An 18,791-nucleotide genomic window follows, 5' to 3' on the forward strand; every position below is an offset into this window, starting at 1 on the left:
AACAGCAACAATACATCATTGAGTGCTGACCATGATGCCATGGGTAGCAGACTGCAGTACACAGGGTTTAAAGGTACAGCTGAATATGAGCAGTGGGGGATGAGATGGTGTAGATGTGAGAGGTGCAGTATGGGCAGGGAGAGGGGGAGCAGTACCTGTGGAGGAGGGCCGGTCCTCCCAGACACGGTTGATGAGGGGCGTGCGGCGGCTGGTATCCCCCTCAGAGTGGACAGAGGACACAGAGGAGGGTCTCTCCCCCCCTGATAGGCCTGGCCCGGGGGATTTGGCCTTCCGCCCGTTAGAGCGCCCGCTACCCTTTGGCTTCCCCCCACCTGCAGGCAGAAGAAGGGAACAAAACACAGCCCTGTGGTTAATTGACCAATTCTATCCACATTTATCTACATAGCAGGTTCCATACATCTGAAGTTACAACTGTGAAAAACTTGTCTAACAAATATTAATTAAGTAGCCTAAATACAATATTTTATTTGTTACACATACATTACGGCTTCATAATTGGAAATACTGCCTGCTATGAACACCAGTACATACAACGCACAGAGAAAATACCCCCCTACCTTGTAACTGAGTGGAGGCTTATGACAGAGGGAGATTTGAGGGGTAATATCACACCTTGTAGTGAGTAAGAGTCCTCGGTCCGTCCATCAGCGAGAGGATTAGCGGCAGGCACACTGGCAGCCATGGAGTTAATAGCATTGGAGGAGGGAGGGCGCTCCTCGGCCTGGTCATCATACTTGCCCATCAGGGCCTTTCTGATAATGGCTTCCAGGCCTATGGTGTTACCGGACGCCTCAGGAGCCGGGTGGCTGCGAATACTTACAGGTCCTGGGAGGCAAGAGGGGACAGGTGGAGGTTAGAGAGGGTGTGAGGGACATAACCAAGGCATTGAGTAGTGGGAGAGAGAGAGAGATACAAATAAATAGAGCAAGAAAGAGTCAAATAGAATTGAAATGGAAAAGAGCCCATATGAGAATGAAGAGTAAGGGAAAGAAAAGGAAGGGGAGAGAGAAAGAGTGCAGTGGAACAGCAGAGAGGAAGACTAAACCAGGCAGCACATCCTCAGAGAGAAAGAGTGCAGTGGAACAGCAGAGAGGAAGACTAAACCAGGCAGCACATCCTCAGAGAGAAAGAGTGCAGTGGAACAGCAGAGAGGAAGACTAAACCAGGCAGCACATCCTCAGAGAGAAAGAGTGCAGTGGAACAGCAGAGAGGAAGACTAAACCAGGCAGCACATCCTCAGAGAGAAAGAGTGCAGTGGAACAGCAGAGAGGAAGAGTAAACCAGGCAGCACATCCTCAGAGAGAAAGAGTGCAGTGGAACAGCAGAGAGGAAGACTAAACCAGGCAGCACATCCTCAGAGAGAAAGAGTGCAGTGGAACAGCAGAGAGGAAGACTAAACCAGGCAGCACATCCTCAGAGAGAAAGAGTGCAGTGGAACAGCAGAGAGGAAGACTAAACCAGGCAGCACATCCTCAGAGAGAAAGAGTGCAGTGGAACAGCAGAGAGGAAGAGTAAACCAGGCAGCACATCCTCAGAGAGAAAGAGTGCAGTGGAACAGCAGAGAGGAAGAGTAAACCAGGCAGCACATCCTGAGAGAAAGAGGTTCATAAGGGGCACATGGCCATATCTATACAAACTGGAGGAGAGCCTCTCTACTGTAACATGCTGATCTATACTACTACATAGTCACCAGAGTTGGGGAGTAAACTATTACATGTAACAGATAAAAAAAAAATATATATCTTACAAGCCAAAATATTGTAATCAGATTACAGATACCTTCGAAAAACTAGATGATTACTTCTAGGATTATTTTTAAATTCAGAAAGGATGTTCGCGGGAAGAAAACTTCCACCTTTCTGTTTTCTCAATGACTTTCAATCCAGCATTGAAAAAAGGTGCAAGTTTGTTCCGCCGGAGCGAGTCTGACCATACGTCAGAGACTGATGACGTCAGAGACATACGTCAGAGACATACGTCAGAGACTGATGACGTCAGAGACGTCAGAGACTGATGACGTCAGAGACTGATGACGCCAGAGACATACGTCAGAGACATACGTCAGAGACTGATGACGTCAGAGACTGATGACGTCAGAGACATACGTCAGAGACTGATGACGTCAGAGACTGATGACGTCAGAGACATACGTCAGAGACATACGTCAGAGACATACGTCAGAGACTGATGACGTCAGAGACTGATGACGTCAGCGACATACGTCAGAGACATACGTCAGAGACTGATGACGCCAGAGACGGATGACGCCAGAGACATACGTCAGAGACTGATGACGTCAGAGACATACGTCAGAGACATACGTCAGAGACTGATGACGCCAGAGACTGATGACGCCAGAGACATACGTCAGAGACTGATGACGTCAGAGACATACGTCAGAGACTGATGACGTCAGAGACATACGTCAGAGACTGATGACGTCAGAGACATACGTCAGAGACATATGTCAGAAACTGATGACGCCAGAGACATACGTCAGAGACATACGTCAGAGACTGATGACGTCAGAGACATACGTCAGAGACATACGTCAGAGACTGATGACGTCAGAGACATACGTCAGAGACTGATGACGTCAGAGACATACGTCAGAGACATACGTCAGAGACTGATGACGTCAGAGACTGATGACGTCAGAGACTGATGACGTCAGAGACTGATGACGTCAGAGACATAGTGAGACAGACTGATGACGTCAGAGACATACGTCAGAGACTGATGACGTCAGAGACATACGTCAGAGACATACGTCAGAGACTGATGACGTCAGAGACATACGTCAGAGACTGATGACGTCAGAGACTGATGACGTCAGAGACATACGTCAGAGACATACGTCAGAGACTGATGACGTCAGAGACATACGTCAGAGACTGATGACGTCAGAGACTGATGACGTCAGAGACATACGTCAGAGACTGATGACGTCAGAGACATACGTCAGAGACTGATGACGTCAGAGACTGATGACGTCAGAGTGACGTCAGAGACTGATGACGTCAGAGACTGATGACGTCAGAGACATACGTCAGAGACATACGTCAGAGACATACGTCAGAGACTGATGACGTCAGAGACATACGTCAGAGACATACGTCAGAGACATACGTCAGAGACTGATGACACACCAAATGTGTTTGATGGGTCACAGGAAAAAAACAGGAATAGGCTTTTCTAGGCTACAGTCCAAGCTATGTCTTCTAAAACTATTTGGCTAATCTATACTTCCATAATTCCAAGTCCTATTCTTGAAGATCAAGGGGTTCAATTAATTGGAATGACTGGCAATCTTACAGACTTTGGGTTTTAATGTAAAGATATAACCTAATCATTATATTATCTGTAGTAGAAAGCGATGGGTTAGAAGAAGCCTACATAACTAACCCATAAAGTAAAATGCAACATCCATTTATGGCCAGCTATGTAAACTTTAACATGATTTATCCTGCAATAGATGTAGTTCAATTGGTAATATTATTTTATCTTATTTTAATGTCTTAAGGGGGAAGTAATTTAAAAAGTAACCCGATTACATTACTGAGTTACGTTACTGATAAACATTTGACAGGTAACTAGTAACAGATTACATGTAGAAAATAACCTACCCAACCCTGATCACATAACAGCAAAACTAGCTTGCACAGTCCATGGTACATAAATCACAGAAAAACTAGGACTACTCCAAGCACGTTATACAACAGCATTGTGGTTGAGAGTAACACTAATCCACCTCTCACCACAAACATCCCATGGTAATCCATCTCTATTTTACCTGCAGTGGTAGAGGCAGGCATGTTGAAAATCTCTGTTCCTGGCTGGCCAGTATCTGTAAACAGAAACATACTATTCTTTAAAGCATATTCTCTTTGTCAATGAATATAGTATCTACAGTACTACAGTATCAATGCTGTATGCGGTCACTGTGAGGGTGGGACTCACTGAAATCAGTTTCACTGCCGACCACGGTCATCTTCTTGATCATCTCCTGTTTCTTGGACTTGACAATGGCCGAGGTGCTCTCAGTGAGCTTGCTAAAGAAGGCTGGGGGCTGGGTGTTGGGAGGGGAGCGAGAGCCCATGCTGTGGAGAGACGTCCACGTCTAGTTAGCATCAGGAGAACTACTGTACTACACACAATTGAACATACAGCCCAACATTTTTTACCAAGAGTTGTCAAGAAAATGTGTTAACAATAAGGAGTACATAACTGACATTGTGGGTTAGAGTGATTGAATGACTACTAGCTGTGTGAAGAAGGGAAGGAGGTAGGATGAGGCCTTACCCCTGCTCTCCCTGCTCGTTGGGGTAGGAGGCCCCTTGTGTATCTGGTTCAGACATAGCTCCTGCAGGGGACACTGGCTCAATGCCGTCTGCAGACATACTGACAGGTGATGCCTTGGGCTGAGGAGACCTAGGACACACACACACAAACAAGCCACTGTGGTCTGAGTATAGTAGTTAATATTCAACTTCTACATTTCCACATGCTGGTAGATATATTGTACATAACATGCTGACCACACCGCACGGTTTAGGCCTGTGAGCGTTGCAAGATAAATGTACACATACATGTTACTCAATCATTGCATCCAAAGTGCTCGCGCTCATCAACGAGCCTCTGCCTAGCCAGGCACTAACATAGAACCTCTCCCATCTCCTCGTTGGTTTCTAGGAGCATATACCCACGTGGGTGACGGAAAGCTGAACTGAAGTCCACACTCCAGTCCAGTTGGTGGTGGTAATGCACCTTAAAGTTGGTTGCCAACAGCCATATAAAGTCCAATGAAGAAGAAGCATGAAGGAGGAGAGATTACTAGAAACTAACTGACGTAACCCTTTTATCTGTGGATTAATTGTCTGAGTAGAGGACCTTGTGCATTTCAGGTAAAATAACAACCCAATGCTTATATCCCAGGACAAATTAGCTAGCAACAGCAAGCTAGCTAAATTGCCATGAATGCTTAATGCTTTTAGACCTGTCCCCAAATTAATATAGTTGGTTCAGAGTTAGTTTTGTTAATTCAATCTGCGTGTCTTGGTAGTGTCTGGATGGACAAAATCAATATGCGCGCGTGAGTCAGCATGTAAGTAGACATATTGTACATAAAGTAACCTAACGTAGCAGGCGTTAAATATACACCTGACCGGACACCCCACACTTTGCTCCTTATGAGAAAAAGGTGGGATGTTCTCTTCTGCACTGTTCAACCAATCTAATACATGTGGAGGAGGAGTTAAGATGGAGTGTCGCCTTGTTAACATCCAGAAACAGAAGTCGCAGCACAGGCTCTCTCCCATTTCCTCTGAAAACAGGATGCATCCGATTGTGTCGACCCTGCCAAGGGTGAACATGAAGTAACACACAGTCTTGGGCCATACCCATCTCGGGTACGTTCCCCTCCTGTCCTCTCTGGAGTGTAGCGAGGTCCCTGGCTAGACTCCTGGGAGGCAGGCAGGGCATGTGGAGCGCTGAGGGGCCGGGTTAGGTCCAGGACTGGGTTGCTGTGGTAGGACTGCTGCTGGGCCTGTTGGCTCTGCCGGGTATAGTCCTTGGTGATTACCTCCTGTTACCCACACACAACATCACAGACAAGGGTCAGACACACGACAGGCAGCAAGGAGGAAACCTACCTACTTCTAGTGACTTCTATACTCCCACATCCCCAACCCGTTCAGCCAGATCTTTACCTTCCACTTGTCAGCCCCCAAGAAAAGCTCCCCATTTAATTTCTACAGAAGACTTTGATCTGAGAAGAACTGTATTAAAATCATCCTTATCATGGTAAATGCGACACTGATAATACAGTAAAATATAATAATTCTTTAAGATCAATATGAACACCATGTCATTAACTAGGGGGCTTACACTGATGTGCTGCGCCAGGGTGACCACCCTCTGGCTGCCTTTCATCAGGGGGGATTGCTGGCCCGGGGACAGCCTCTCCTCGGAGGGAGGCCGGTACGGACCGTGCTGCTCCATGGGCATCATCTTTTGTTGAGCTGAGGGTCCAGGACACAGCCCAACACGCACACAAGCACCCACACAGATTGCACACAGGGGTGGAGCCATACAGAGCGCGAGCGAGTGCACACACACACACACACACAAATTAAGCAGCACCACCAGGTACACAGACACACACAGAAGGGACAAAGAAGGCAGAAATTCAGTTGTTTGGGCCAGTTTGAATAGAGGCAGCTTACAGGCAGAGCTTGTTATAAAATAAACAAAAACACATGCATTGTTAAAAAATGTCTTGTTTTTAAAACAAGTCCATTATGTGCACAGCTGACGTTGTGCTCTGTAAACATTGCGTGACATCTGCTGTGTATAAGAGCGCAACGGCACTTTCCCTTCTGCAGAAATCCTGTCTCTACTATGTGTTGTCAGCCAGTGTGTTGGATTTGACAATCTACTTTAGATCCTGATTGACTTATTTCCATATTGCACTCTACTCAAAGGAGAGACGCACAAATCTCAAACCCCCAAAAATCGGACTAAGAAGCTAGGCGGTGACATAAAATGGTCCATAAATTGATGAGCTTAGAAGAAATGGCGCCAAATTTAAGGACCACCGAACACTGCTGCTGCTTTTCATTCTATATTTATGATATAGACCTAGATTTCAGCAGATCAAATGGGTTTCCTGCTTTAAAAAGTGTGCTAGCAACAAGTGTGTATGCTGTAGTATAGTACCAGTTAAAATGGACCAGGACGTTCTCAGACAGCCCTAGAGTGTCGTTAAGGTTCATTGAAGAACTATTTTGAGGTCATTCTCCCAGGGGGCTTTAGGGAGTGCCCTAAGCCAATTTGACTAATCTCTGGCTTTCATTACAGAAACTGTACGCAATGCGCATACAGTGTGTGTTGTGCTCTGGAAATGTTCTGCACCAGAGCATTCATCTTTGGAGCAGCTGATGTAAGTCAGTCCACCCCTGGAGGGCAGCATAGTTCCCTGGAGTCCCACTGTGTTGAAGACACTCATCTGTTCTATTGCTAGAGCTTTGGAACAACATGACACTGTCTTCGGCTGGCAGTTGCTACCGTCGCTCAGAAAATAGTGTCTCCGGTCCATTTGAAATCCAGCTTCATAGTGCACTACTGTCTTCTCTCTGTAGCATTTCTAGCTTTTTCCTAATGGACAATACTGATAATGCAACAGTATATAAATATATCACAGTCTGTTATACCACACTACTTCTCTGAGCTTTGCATGCACACACTTGCCCTATATGCATGTCAGAAATATTGATGTGGCACATAGCTTAACAAGTGGAAAAACAAGATCACATTTTTTTTTGTGATAGGAAAAGTCTGAGGTTTTGTTGAGAGGTGTTGTGGAAAAAATCTGCATAAATTACAGTGAGACATAATAAGGGCATGCAGATACTTTGTGGCCTGAAGCTGCAGCACCCCCCTCCACCCTGGATCTTTTTTTGTGGTCTCACCACCACCCCTCAAGCCTTCTCCCTGCCCCCCACCTCGACCCCCCTCCAGTGGAAGAGCAATACTATCTGGAGCCCCAGTGAGGGTCTGTCTGGTGGCTGGTGGGGCTTTAGGCTGGTGATGCACTCTGGCAGGCTCGCCTGGACATTTCCTACTACACAACTCACACTGGTTTATATTGAGAGAAGCTGACTGTCACATACCATACAAGAAAGCTTAGGTCATTTAGGTAATCTAGCTAGCAATATTCTGCCTTACTTCTGGCACATTTTAGGTTTTGTGAGGTGATTCTGTAAGGAAGGTGTCATTACTAACTATTAATCAAATATGAACAGAATTACTACAATTCTAATAAGGATACCAACATTACATCTCATAGATTAGTTTCTAATCTGGAACTCTTGAACACTACAGGTGAACTAAGTCTGCAATATGGGGGATGCCACATAGAAGACCGTCATGTCCTGAAATGAAAATAAGAAGCAGCAAAGGATGTTATGCTTAAATTTTCAATGAGTGATACCTTAAAGGGCACCTAGGATCTTTCTCTTCAAGGAAATACCAATTGAGTTCTGTATTTTTGCCATAATAATGGTCAATACATAGTAATTTAATAAAAACGAGCTGGATAATTTGATTTATCCAGCTCGTCAGCCGCTTTCATCTCCTTAATACTCTGTCCATATCTAGTCAGCTCCAGTTTCTGCTTTTTCTTCTGAATGTCAAACGTGTTAAATAATAATATTAGATGTTCAAGTTTGGATCCAGAGGTCACCTTTGGTGGTCTTCAAGTACCCACATTTAAAAAACAAACGACATAGTTCTAAGTTACATGGAAAAAAAGATAAAATAGTATAGTGTTGAAAAAAGAATACGAAAACATAACATGTAAAAATGAATTGGACTGATTTGATAATGCCAACCACCACAGCGTGCAATATGCCACAGACGAACGGGGGGAGGGTCTGGGTGATGAGGGGACCCTGGGATCCAGAGCGTCTTACCATCACTGGCGCTGTTGGCCACGAGCGAGCCCGTCTCTGGCATCCCCGTTTCACAAGAAATTTGACGCATGATAATCGCGTTTATGAAGTTGGCCGCAGTCATGGTGGTCTTACCGAGTGATCGGAGCTCTTGTTCCTGAACGGACATCGGTTTGTTTTGAGTCTTTTCCCTACTAGGCGTGCCACTTTCTCCGCGGCCAACATGGCTATCCGACTGGGGGGGCAGCAGGTGAGGTGGGGGCCGGCCTGAGTGGTAAGAGGCTGCAGAGCCCTGGGGGTAGGGCACGGGGTAACCCCCTTGGTTAGGGTTGGCCAGCTTGGGGTCAGATTTGCTGGAGGATATAGAGGGCCCATGTTGGTCTTGGGTGTGTTTAGGAAGGCCTCCCCTGCTCTTGCCACCATCCCGGCACATTTCCTTGGGGTCCATGCTTGGTGGGTAGCCTTCAGTAGGCATCCCGGTCCTCTGGAGGTGGCTGTAGCCTGGGTAGCGATTGGAGCCTGGCATGGACCTGGAAGAGGTAAACCAATCACTAAAACAGTCAGTGAACATGCCAACCACAGATGAACCCCCACTAGAGTCTGTACATCATATTTAGAAGAAACACAGAAAGGAGCACATGATATTCAGTGAACCAAGGCACATACTGTAGGAGAAACTTAGCCATTTATCCGACATGCTACCGTACGGCTTACCTTAGCACAGAAGGGTTGTTGTGGTCACTGACAGGCAGACTCTTGCCCCCAGTGTTGTGCAGGACGCTGGGCCTCTGCTGGACACTGTCCTGGGTACGAGGGGACACCGGGGAGTGCTGGTGGCTGTAGCCGGAGTGGGAGGAGGGCCTGACACTGCTGCTACCACCGGAGCTGTGCTCTGTGCCTGAGTGAGGGAACAGAGGGAAAAAAGGAAGTCACATTACACACTGCACAGAGTAACATCTTTCATCTCATAGAACAGCAAAATACACATCACATACAGACCATGTGCTGTAAATGCGCTACTATAATGGTAATAACATAACAGCGTAATAATGTAATAGCAGAGTGTGTCTAGATCTTTACACACCTGGTCTCCAGATGGGGGCATGTTCCACGTTGCCATGAGAGATCCCCTTCTCTCTGTCCCGGTCCCGCTCTCTGTCTCGCTGTCTCTCACGATCCCGCTCTCTCTCCTGCTCCCTGTCTCTCTCGCGGTCCCTCTCTCTCTCGCGGTCCCTCTCTCTCTCGCGGTCCCTCTCTCTCTCGCGGTCCCTCTCGCGGTCCCTCTCTCGTTCGCGGTCAGTAGATGGTGTGCCGTGCTGCTTGCTCATGTGTTGGGGCCCAACTACAGCAAAGGAGAGACACAAACAAAACACACACAGATGAGTCAGTCACACTGCAACCCTTTCAAACACAGACAACTCCTCTGTTCCCAGGCCGATGGCTGGTGTGTAGAGTACAGTACAGTCCAGTCCAGTACCTGGTGAGATGGGGGAGGTGTTGTAAGGCCGGGTGGGGAAGCCTCCCTGGCCCCCGGGGATATAAGTGATGCGGTCCATGGGGGAGGAAGACCCTGCAGAGGGAGGGACTAGGACAGGTAAGTGTGGCACCTGAGACAGATCGATGATCCCTGGGGAAGAGAAGGCAAGAAGAACATTAGTCAAAACTACATTACACTACACCGGTCCAGCTAGGTCTCCTTTCTGTGTGCGTGTGTTTGTACTGTGACAAGAGTGAGGCTCACCGCGTGGGGCAGCAGAGTAGGGCATTTGGAGGGGCTGGTCCCGTGGCGAGAGCCCTCTCAGCAGGTCTGAGCGCTGGGCAGCCATAGTGGCGGCTGCAGGCCACTGGTGCATCTGCTGTGAGGTGATGTAGTCGTTGAGCAGCGTCTGGCGGTTCTCCAGGGCTGCCGTGTCGGGGAAGCCACGGATCAGGTAGGGGTAGGGGTGAGGGTAGCCAGGGTTAGGGGCCAGGTGGCGAGGCAGGTAGTAGGCTGATAAATGGGGAGGAAGACAAAGAGATGCCATCATATTGTGCCATCATATCAAGTCCCATAATCCCTCCCCCAAACCACATCCTTTTAACAGACAGAAAGAAGAGTTATTTAAGGAGCTCCTCTGTAGTGTACTGTACAGTGGACACAAGAATGGACCAGCCGTGTACTATGTACCTGGGTCGATGGGGATGCCCTGACGCAGGGAGGCAGGATCGAAGGATAGGGGGATCTGTCCTCGGTATACGTCGGCCCCCAGACCCTGCAGCAGACGCTCGTACGACACCAGGGACGCCTGTTGTTGTTGGGCCTGCTGCTCGGCAACGCCCGGCAGGGATAACTTGCCGGAGCTCATCTCCCGAGGGGTGGGTGTGGCCTTGCGCTCCTGAGGCTGGTTCTTATTGGAGCCTGGACCACACAGAGAGGAGAGATGGGAGAGAGCAGGATGCTTTAGAAAACACACACACTGTGGCCTTCATATTAGGTATGTTAACACTAGGGGAGAGCAACTCAACCCAGGGCAAAAAACTATCAATGCATCTCAATCAGACAAGCTAGGAACAGACAGGAAGGAACGTTTAAACTTTTTAATGTTGGAATCCTTAATGCAAAGAAAAATCCCTAACTGAAAATCTTAGTTTCCCCCCCACAAAACTAAAATCTCAGTGCAGTTATCACAAAACATACAATTTTTTTGCATTATAGCTTAACTCGTCAATAGGCTATAAAGTCCTGGGGAAAGTTGTGTAATTTAAATCAATCCAGAGGTGAACTTTAGGCTACCTTGGTGAACTTGTGAGGCATGCAAGACAAGACATTGCGAGATACAGATGACCAAGACATGCTCTCTGCCTGCCCCCTCCTCTCTCTCCCTCACGCTGGCTCGCCTGCTCGTGCTCTTCATTAATGATGCGAGTGTGTGTTCAGTCTTCAGTCTGTTACATGTAAAATATCCTAGCCTATATATTGATGATAGGCCCTGCTTTACTGAAGTTGCGAGACATTGCAGACCACAAAACGGTAAGATAAAGCATTCCATTGCGAGATACAGCTTTTGATAGCGGATAGGTAGGCCTAGTGCACGGTTGTAACTGTCTGTCTGGTGACCAAACTACTTATATTGTGCCCCGCCCCTCTCTCTCCGCCCCTCGCTAGCTCGCTGTGAAAGATGCGAGTGTTTGTGTTCTCGGAAGTACGGAAACTAATTAGTCTCCTCCATTCCAAAAATACTCAATCTTAGGAGTTTATCTTTACACTCAGAAATGGGACTCAACACAGGGAGTCGAGAAATCAATTATTTTGGAGTCAACATCTCCATCATTGCTAACAGTTGGAAAAATGTCAGAGAAAGGCAAGTGACAGCAGCAAAGTCCTGTATGGCAATACTTTGAGAAGTTAAATGAGAAGGAAATGCAACACTTAACCATCGGAAAGGGAGACAAAACTGTTTCTGGCAGCTGCATTGTGAATTCACAACAGAAAACCGATAATAAAATGGCTGTTTAAACTTTAAGAAAATGTTTCAATTTGTCACATCCCTAGGACAGTGTACAGTCAGGACTGAGTGTGTGACATACCTTCATGCGGCCGCTGGCCTGACAGGGGAGATCCTCGGTGAGAAGGTCCAGGGTAGGGAGCCCTAATGCCGCCCTTGTGTTCCTCGTAGCCCACAGGGCTGTGGTGAGCCTTGCCACCCTGCTCACCCCCCATTGCCAGGGGCGAGGATCGAGCCATGGAGCTGGCTGTGTTGACCACAGCGCTGGGACGGCTCTTAGGACCCTCCTCGTAGTGGCCCCGCTGCTCGGGTCCCCGCATCTCCAGGTGGGAGGGCATGCCGTAGTGGGAGCGTGGGGAGCTGGCGATTATGGAACGAACGTCGTGCCCCTTCCTTGAGCTACCCTGCTCCTGCTTCATAGGAGTGCCCTGAAAAAAAGACAATGAAAAATACTGAATCTTTCTACCAACAATAGTGACTTTTGTTGCTTTTTAATTTTCCTGAGGCAGTGTGCACTGACGTGCAGAGCATCTACAGTGTGACATTCCACTCACCTGTGCTATGATGCCGTCTTTGCCAGCCTTGGGCATCATCATGCCTTCGGGCATCAGTCGGAGCTCCTCTCTGGGGATGAGGTGGATGGATCGGCCCCCCTCCTTCACTGTGGGCACAATGGCCTCTCGACCCTTCATGGGTTCAGCCATCTGGCCAGTCCCTTGGGACGGGGAGCCCTCTCTCTTCATCTGCTTGGCCTCCCGTCTCATGTAGCCATCCTGGATGTCCAGGTGACGGGGGATACCTGGGGGGAGGAGAGGAGGAACACAAACACACAGGAGTTACAAACTTCACAAGCCATTGTGCAACTCGGTGAGGTGACCATACCCTGATGGAATAAAAGAGTGGGTCTATTTGCTTTACCCTGTGAAATGGAACCACGGATGTGGTGGGTTGGGTGTGGGTTGTCTCTCTCGTGAGATATGGCTCTGCCTATCAGACCTGAAGTAGGGGTCGAAGTGAAGAAAGAATAGCATTGGTTACCTCATTGTAGTCTACATAAAGTACATGCTAGAGCTGTTAGAAGGTAGCCGACTCCAAAACTTACCCTCACAGTTAGCTGCAGACAGTGTCTCCCTCATGGGCAACCCCCTGACATCATAGGGGCGCTTCAGCCCCAAGATCTCCCCAGGCTGGCCCCGGCCGTCATCTTTAGGGTTCTGAGAGGGTGGGCCTGAAAAGAACACACCACAAACAACTGTCAACAGAGGAACAGGGATAATCCACCTAGAAATACCAAGCATCAGATGGCATTGAGGGGTGTTTTAAACTCTTCAGAAAGTAGTCAAACCCTTCAACTAATCCCGCATTTTGTTGTGTTACAGCCTGAATTCAAAATGGATTCAATAGATTTTTTTCTCACCCATCTACACACAACACCCCATAATGAAAAAGTATTGAAAAACACAGAAATATCTCAATTACATAAGTATTCACACCACTGAGTCAATACTTTGTAGAAACACCTTTGGTGGCGATTACAGCTTTGAGTCGTCTTGGGTATGTCTGTATCAGCTTTGAGTCGTTTTGGGTATGTCTGTATCAGCTTTGAGTCGTCTTGGGTATGTCTGTATCAGCTTTGAGTCGTTTTGGGTATGTCTGTATCAGCTTTGAGTCGTCTTGGGTATGTCTGTATCAGATTTGCACATCTGGATTTGGGGATTCTCTCTCATTCTTCCTTGCAGATTTTCTCAAGTGCTGTTAAGATGATGGGGACAAGCGGGGAACAACAATCTTCAAGTCTTTCCAAAGATTTTCAATGGGATTCAAGTCTGGGCATTAGCTGGGCCACTGAAGGGCTTTCACATTCTTGTTCTGAAGATTTCCCAGCATTGCTTTGGGTGTATGCATGGGGTCATTATCTTGTTGGAACTTAAATCTTCTCATATAGGTGTGCTACATTCTAAATCATGTCCAAATAATTGAATTGGCCACAAGTGGACTCCAAGTTGTAGTGAGATCTCAAGGATGATCAAAGGAAATTGGATGTGAATACAAAGGGGTGTGAAAACTTACAGTGCATTCGGAAAGTATTCAGACCCCTTCACTTTTTCCACAGTTTGTTACGTTACAGACTTATTCCAAAATGTATTTAATAAAAAATATTCCTCAATATACACACAATACCCCATAATGACAAATCGAAAACAGGTTTTTAGAATACCTTATTTACATATAGTATCAGTCAAAAGTTTGGACACTCATTTCAGGATTTCTCTTTACTATAATAGTGAAGACAAAAAAACTATGAAATAACACATAGAATCATGTAGTAACCAAAAAGGTGTTAAAAAATATTTTTTTTCTTCAAAGTAGCCACCCTTTGCCTTGATTACAGCTTTGCACACTCTTGGCATTCTCTCAACCAGCTTCACGAGGTAGTCACCTGGAATGCATTTCAATGAACAGGTGTGCCTTGCTAAAAGTTCATTTGTGGAAATTCTTTCCTTCTTAACACGTTTGAGACAATCAGTTGTGTTGTGACAAGGTAGGGATGGTATACAGAAGATAGCCCTATTTGGTAAAAGACCAAGTCCATGTTATGGCAAGAACAGCTCAAATAAACAAAGCGAAAAGACACTCCGTCATCACTTTCAGACATGTAAATGTCAAGAACTTTGAAAGTGCACTTTCTTCAAGTGCAGTTGCAAAAACCATCAAGCGCTATGATAAAACTGGAGGCCCAGTTAGGTCTGCCAAATTGACGTAGCATTGGAAAAAATATATAAATCCAGCCTAGAGTATAGCCTATCATCATCAAAATATAAAAATGTGTTTGTAACATGCACAATTAGAAGCATCAGCAAGCTTGACTAAATTCCAGCCCAGTAACTTTGCTCACCGCATCCTCCTTTGACGGTCTCGTCTGGCTGCCACGAAAAGCCCTCACCTTGGAGAGAGTCGATCACATCATTGTGGAGCTGCTGATCTGCACGAAGTGTGCGCGTGCCACTGGCCATGTACTTTGCTGGACATGCTAGCTATTCTCGGTGACACATCATCACTTCAAACGCATTCCATCTTGGTGTTATCGGTTGGCCTACAACTACTGATAGTACAGGCAAAATGTAAGTTACAAATTGCAAATTACCATACAGCTGACACACTTCGATTTCAATCATTTTGACTTAAATTTGGCCGTCCAAAATACTATCAGCTTGCATGGCCAGTGAATTGGTTCAATGACATTGTTGTTTCGTATATTAATCGCTTCTAATAGATCTGAAAATGATGCATGAACCATGAATTTAACCGACTGTTTGTTTATAACAAGGGACGTCCCACATTTAACCTGGACAGATAAATAGTAGGAATTTGCGCTGGCTTCAGCCATGACGGCATGAGAGAGAAATGAAACATCTGCACGTCGCTTGCAGGTGTGAACGTGTGTTTCAATGCCCAATCCGAGGCTCAAACATGATCTGAGGCTGTTTGGTCTGTTGCGCATCAACTTGGGAAAGCATCAAGGGAGAGCGGACAGTGTGTTATAAACAAAGCTGCATTTATTGCCCAAAAAATGTCACATCTGATTCGTTTTTTTTGCGAGGTGTGGAGAAAAGTAAGGCGGGGCATCCGTTAAACAGTAATTCAACTTCGTCCGGCCTACGGCTATTATTTAACAAAATGTGGGAAAAGTGAAGGGGTATGAATACTTTCCGAATACACTGTATGTAAATTTTAAACGTCATTTTCAATAAACTTGCAAAAATGTCTAAAAACACGTTTTCCCTTAGTCATTATGGGGTATTGTGTGTAGATGGATGAGGAAAAACAATACATTTAAAATTCAGGCTGTAACAACAACATGTGTAATAAGTCAAGGGGTACGAATACTTTCTGAAGGCATTGTAAGTAAGTGAAGTAGCACAGCATTTCTAGAAGGTTAGAGTACTGACGGTCATAGGTGAGGATGTGTCCACTGATGCCCTCATAGACCACGTGTCCTTTGGACAGGAGCTCATCCCGCTCCCTCTCTGCTCTGCTGGGGCTATCATCTGTGATCAGACGGGTTATGGTCCCCTTGTACAGCACATCTGCCGGGGTGCCCTGTGGAGGGAGTGGGACAGACATAGAAACAACACTCAATCATCTCACAAGATAGAGGACATCAGTATCACAGATTTCATTAGTCGTTGTTGTAAGATAAACAGTACCAGTCAAAAGTTTAGACACCTATTAATTCAAAAGTTTTTCTTTATTTTTTAAAAATTATTTTCTACATTGTAGAATAGTGAAGACATAAAAACTATGAAATAACACATATGGAATCATGTAGGAACCAAAAAAGTTTTAAACAAATCAAAATATACTTTATATTTGAGATTCTTCAAAGTAGCCACACTTTGCCTTGATGACAGCTTTGCACATTCTTGGCATATTCTCAACCAGCTTCACCTGGGATGCTTTTCCAACAGTCTTGAAGGAGTTCCCACATATGCTGAGCACTTGTTGGCTGCTTTTCCTTCACTCTGCGGTCCAACTCATCCCAAATGATCTCAATTGGATTGAGGTTGGGTGATTGTAGAAACCAGGTAATCTGATGCAGCCCTTACACAGCCTGGAGGTGTGTTGGGTCATTGTCCTGTTGAAAAACAAATGATAGTCCCACTAAGCGCAAACCAGATGGGATGGCGTATCGCTGCAGAATACTTTAGTTGCCATGCTTGTTAAGTGTTCCTTGAATTCTAAATAAATCACAGACAGTGTCACCAGTAAAGCACCCGCACACCATCACACCTCTTCCTCCATGCTTCACGGTGGGAACCACACATACGGAGATCATCCGTTCAGCTACTCTGTGTCTCACAAAGACACTGGTTGGAACCAAAAATCTCACATTTGGATTTCCACCGGTCGAATGTTCATTGCTCGTGTTTTTTGGCCCAAGCAAGTCTCTTCTTCTTAATGGTGTCCTTTAGTAGTGGTTTCTTTGAAAGCCTAATTCACACAGTCTCCTCTGAACAGTTGATGTTGAGATGTGTCTGTTACTTGAACTCTGTGAAGCATTTATTTGGGCTGCAATCTGAGGTGTAGTTAACTCTAATGAACTTATCCTCTGAAGCAGAGGTAACTCTGGGTCTTCCTTTCCTGTGGCGATCCTTATGAGAGCCAGTTTCATCATAGCGCTTGATGGTTTTTGTGAAGTACTTGAAGAAACTTTCAAAGTTCTTGAAATCCTCCGGATTGACTGACCTTCATGTCTTAAAGTCAAAATGGACTGTCGTTTTATATGCTTAGTTCTTGCCATAATATGGACTTGGTCTTTTACCAAATAGGGCTATCTTCTGTATACCAACCCTACCTTCTACACCTGCATTACTTGCTGTTTGGGGTTTTAGGCTGGATTTCTGTACAGCACTTCGTGACATCAGCTGATGAAAGAAGGGCTTTATAAATACATTTGATTGATTGATTGATTGATTGATTGAACACAACTGATTGGCTCAAACACATTAAGGAAAGAAATTCCACAAACTTTTAACAAGGCACATCTGTTAATTGAAATTCATTCCAGGTGACTACCTCATGAAGCTGGTTGAGTGAACGCAGAGTGTGCAAAGCTGTAATTAAGGCAAAGGGTGACTACTTTGAAGAATCTCAAATATAAAATATTTGGATAACACTGTTTTGTTACTATATGATTCCATCTGTTATTTCATAGTTTTGTAGTCTTCACCCTTACTCTTCAATGTAGAAAATAGTACAAATAATGAAAGTGTCTCCAAACTTTTGACTGGTACTGTATATTTTTCCAGAATGTATTTTTTAATTGTGATACCTCTGGTGAGTAAGATCATACATCAGTACATCATGCACTGATGCCACATAGTCACATAAGAATACAATTTGTGTCTCAGATAATACGCCCCACAGACTCTGTAGTGCTAACACTAGGTGACAAAATGGCAGCAGCAGGTTTGGTCGGGGCTTTCTGTCATATCTCTGGCACACTTTGCTGTGAGTCATATTTCCGCCATTGCCGCTGAGTGTTTATGTAAGCCTGCTGGGAGGCTGATAGAGAGCACACAAGGCTGTCATTGGAGACTGATATGGAGTGTGGGAGGAGGGAGGGGGTGAAGAGGGACATGTGTTGCCCTAGATCACATTTCCTGTCTGTTGATTACAGATCTTTCCAAAGAAGGGGGGGGATGTAGTGTAGGTCAGGGGCCAGGGCATCTACCCCTCAGCATTCAACTTTATCAAGGGAGATGCGAGTGATGCACCTGATACAACAAAGCCTTAACTGTACACGCGCACACATACACACACTTTCGCTCTGCCTAGCAGTCAGCTAAACAAACAAAGAAGGAGCAGGCTAACTTCCCCACCCGCTCTGATTACATCTCTCTCACCTTTCCCTCAGTTATCTATCTGGGCATATATAACATCACCCCATTTCAAGGCCAGTTGGCCGAGGCAGATATTACAGCAGGCTGAGGACTGTGCATATCATTGATGGGGCTTAGTGAGTGGAGAAGAAACAGATAAATAAAGTAGAGAACAGACGTGGTACAGTGTGTACCTGTTGCTAGGGCGACAGGAGCAGTCAGAGCCACGATCATGTCACACCAGGCAGGATTAGCAGGGAGATCCTGCCTGCCTGCAGCCCCAGCCTTTACCCTGCCTTGCCTGAACACTAACTGAGCCTGACTAGCTTTCCAGCCTGGGGTCATGACCTCTCAACACGTCTATGTCGTTGTCCTCATATAATTTGGAGGCATACAAACAGTCCGGTGAGACTTTTAGGTCAAAGCTGATGAAGTCATGATAATGAATAAGG

At 45.9% G+C, this 18,791-nt stretch overlaps 1 protein-coding gene across 10 annotated transcripts in view; it reads right to left on the reverse strand.

Annotated features, from left to right (window-relative positions):
* LOC139410851 (nuclear receptor corepressor 2-like) overlaps nt 1-18,791 on the reverse strand; it is a 184,285-nt gene that overhangs the window by 3,453 nt on the left and 162,041 nt on the right. For 6 of the 10 annotated variants that reach the window (XM_071156439.1, XM_071156430.1, XM_071156429.1 and 3 more), the window contains 18 exons: nt 15,907-16,057; nt 13,059-13,184; nt 12,875-12,952; nt 12,511-12,755; nt 12,039-12,384; nt 10,639-10,869; nt 10,213-10,461; nt 9,949-10,098; nt 9,556-9,813; nt 9,186-9,369; nt 8,493-9,001; nt 5,908-6,041; nt 5,421-5,605; nt 4,324-4,452; nt 3,982-4,121; nt 3,815-3,868; nt 634-846; nt 156-332 (listed from right to left, as the gene is read on the reverse strand). In XM_071156439.1, the coding sequence (XP_071012540.1) occupies nt 156-332; nt 634-846; nt 3,815-3,868; nt 3,982-4,121; nt 4,324-4,452; nt 5,421-5,605; nt 5,908-6,041; nt 8,493-9,001; nt 9,186-9,369; nt 9,556-9,813; nt 9,949-10,098; nt 10,213-10,461; nt 10,639-10,869; nt 12,039-12,384; nt 12,511-12,755; nt 12,875-12,952; nt 13,059-13,184; nt 15,907-16,057 (3,559 nt within the window). The remainder of the gene's footprint in view (nt 1-155; nt 333-633; nt 847-3,814; nt 3,869-3,981; nt 4,122-4,323; nt 4,453-5,420; nt 5,606-5,907; nt 6,042-8,492; nt 9,002-9,185; nt 9,370-9,555; nt 9,814-9,948; nt 10,099-10,212; nt 10,462-10,638; nt 10,870-12,038; nt 12,385-12,510; nt 12,756-12,874; nt 12,953-13,058; nt 13,185-15,906; nt 16,058-18,791) is intronic. The other 4 variants (XM_071156437.1, XM_071156438.1, XM_071156435.1 and 1 more) reach the window with 1 other exon arrangement.

The sequence above is a fragment of the Oncorhynchus clarkii genome, chromosome 6 (assembly GCF_045791955.1).
Source record: "Oncorhynchus clarkii lewisi isolate Uvic-CL-2024 chromosome 6, UVic_Ocla_1.0, whole genome shotgun sequence".
Taxonomy (NCBI): Eukaryota; Metazoa; Chordata; class Actinopteri; order Salmoniformes; family Salmonidae; genus Oncorhynchus; species Oncorhynchus clarkii.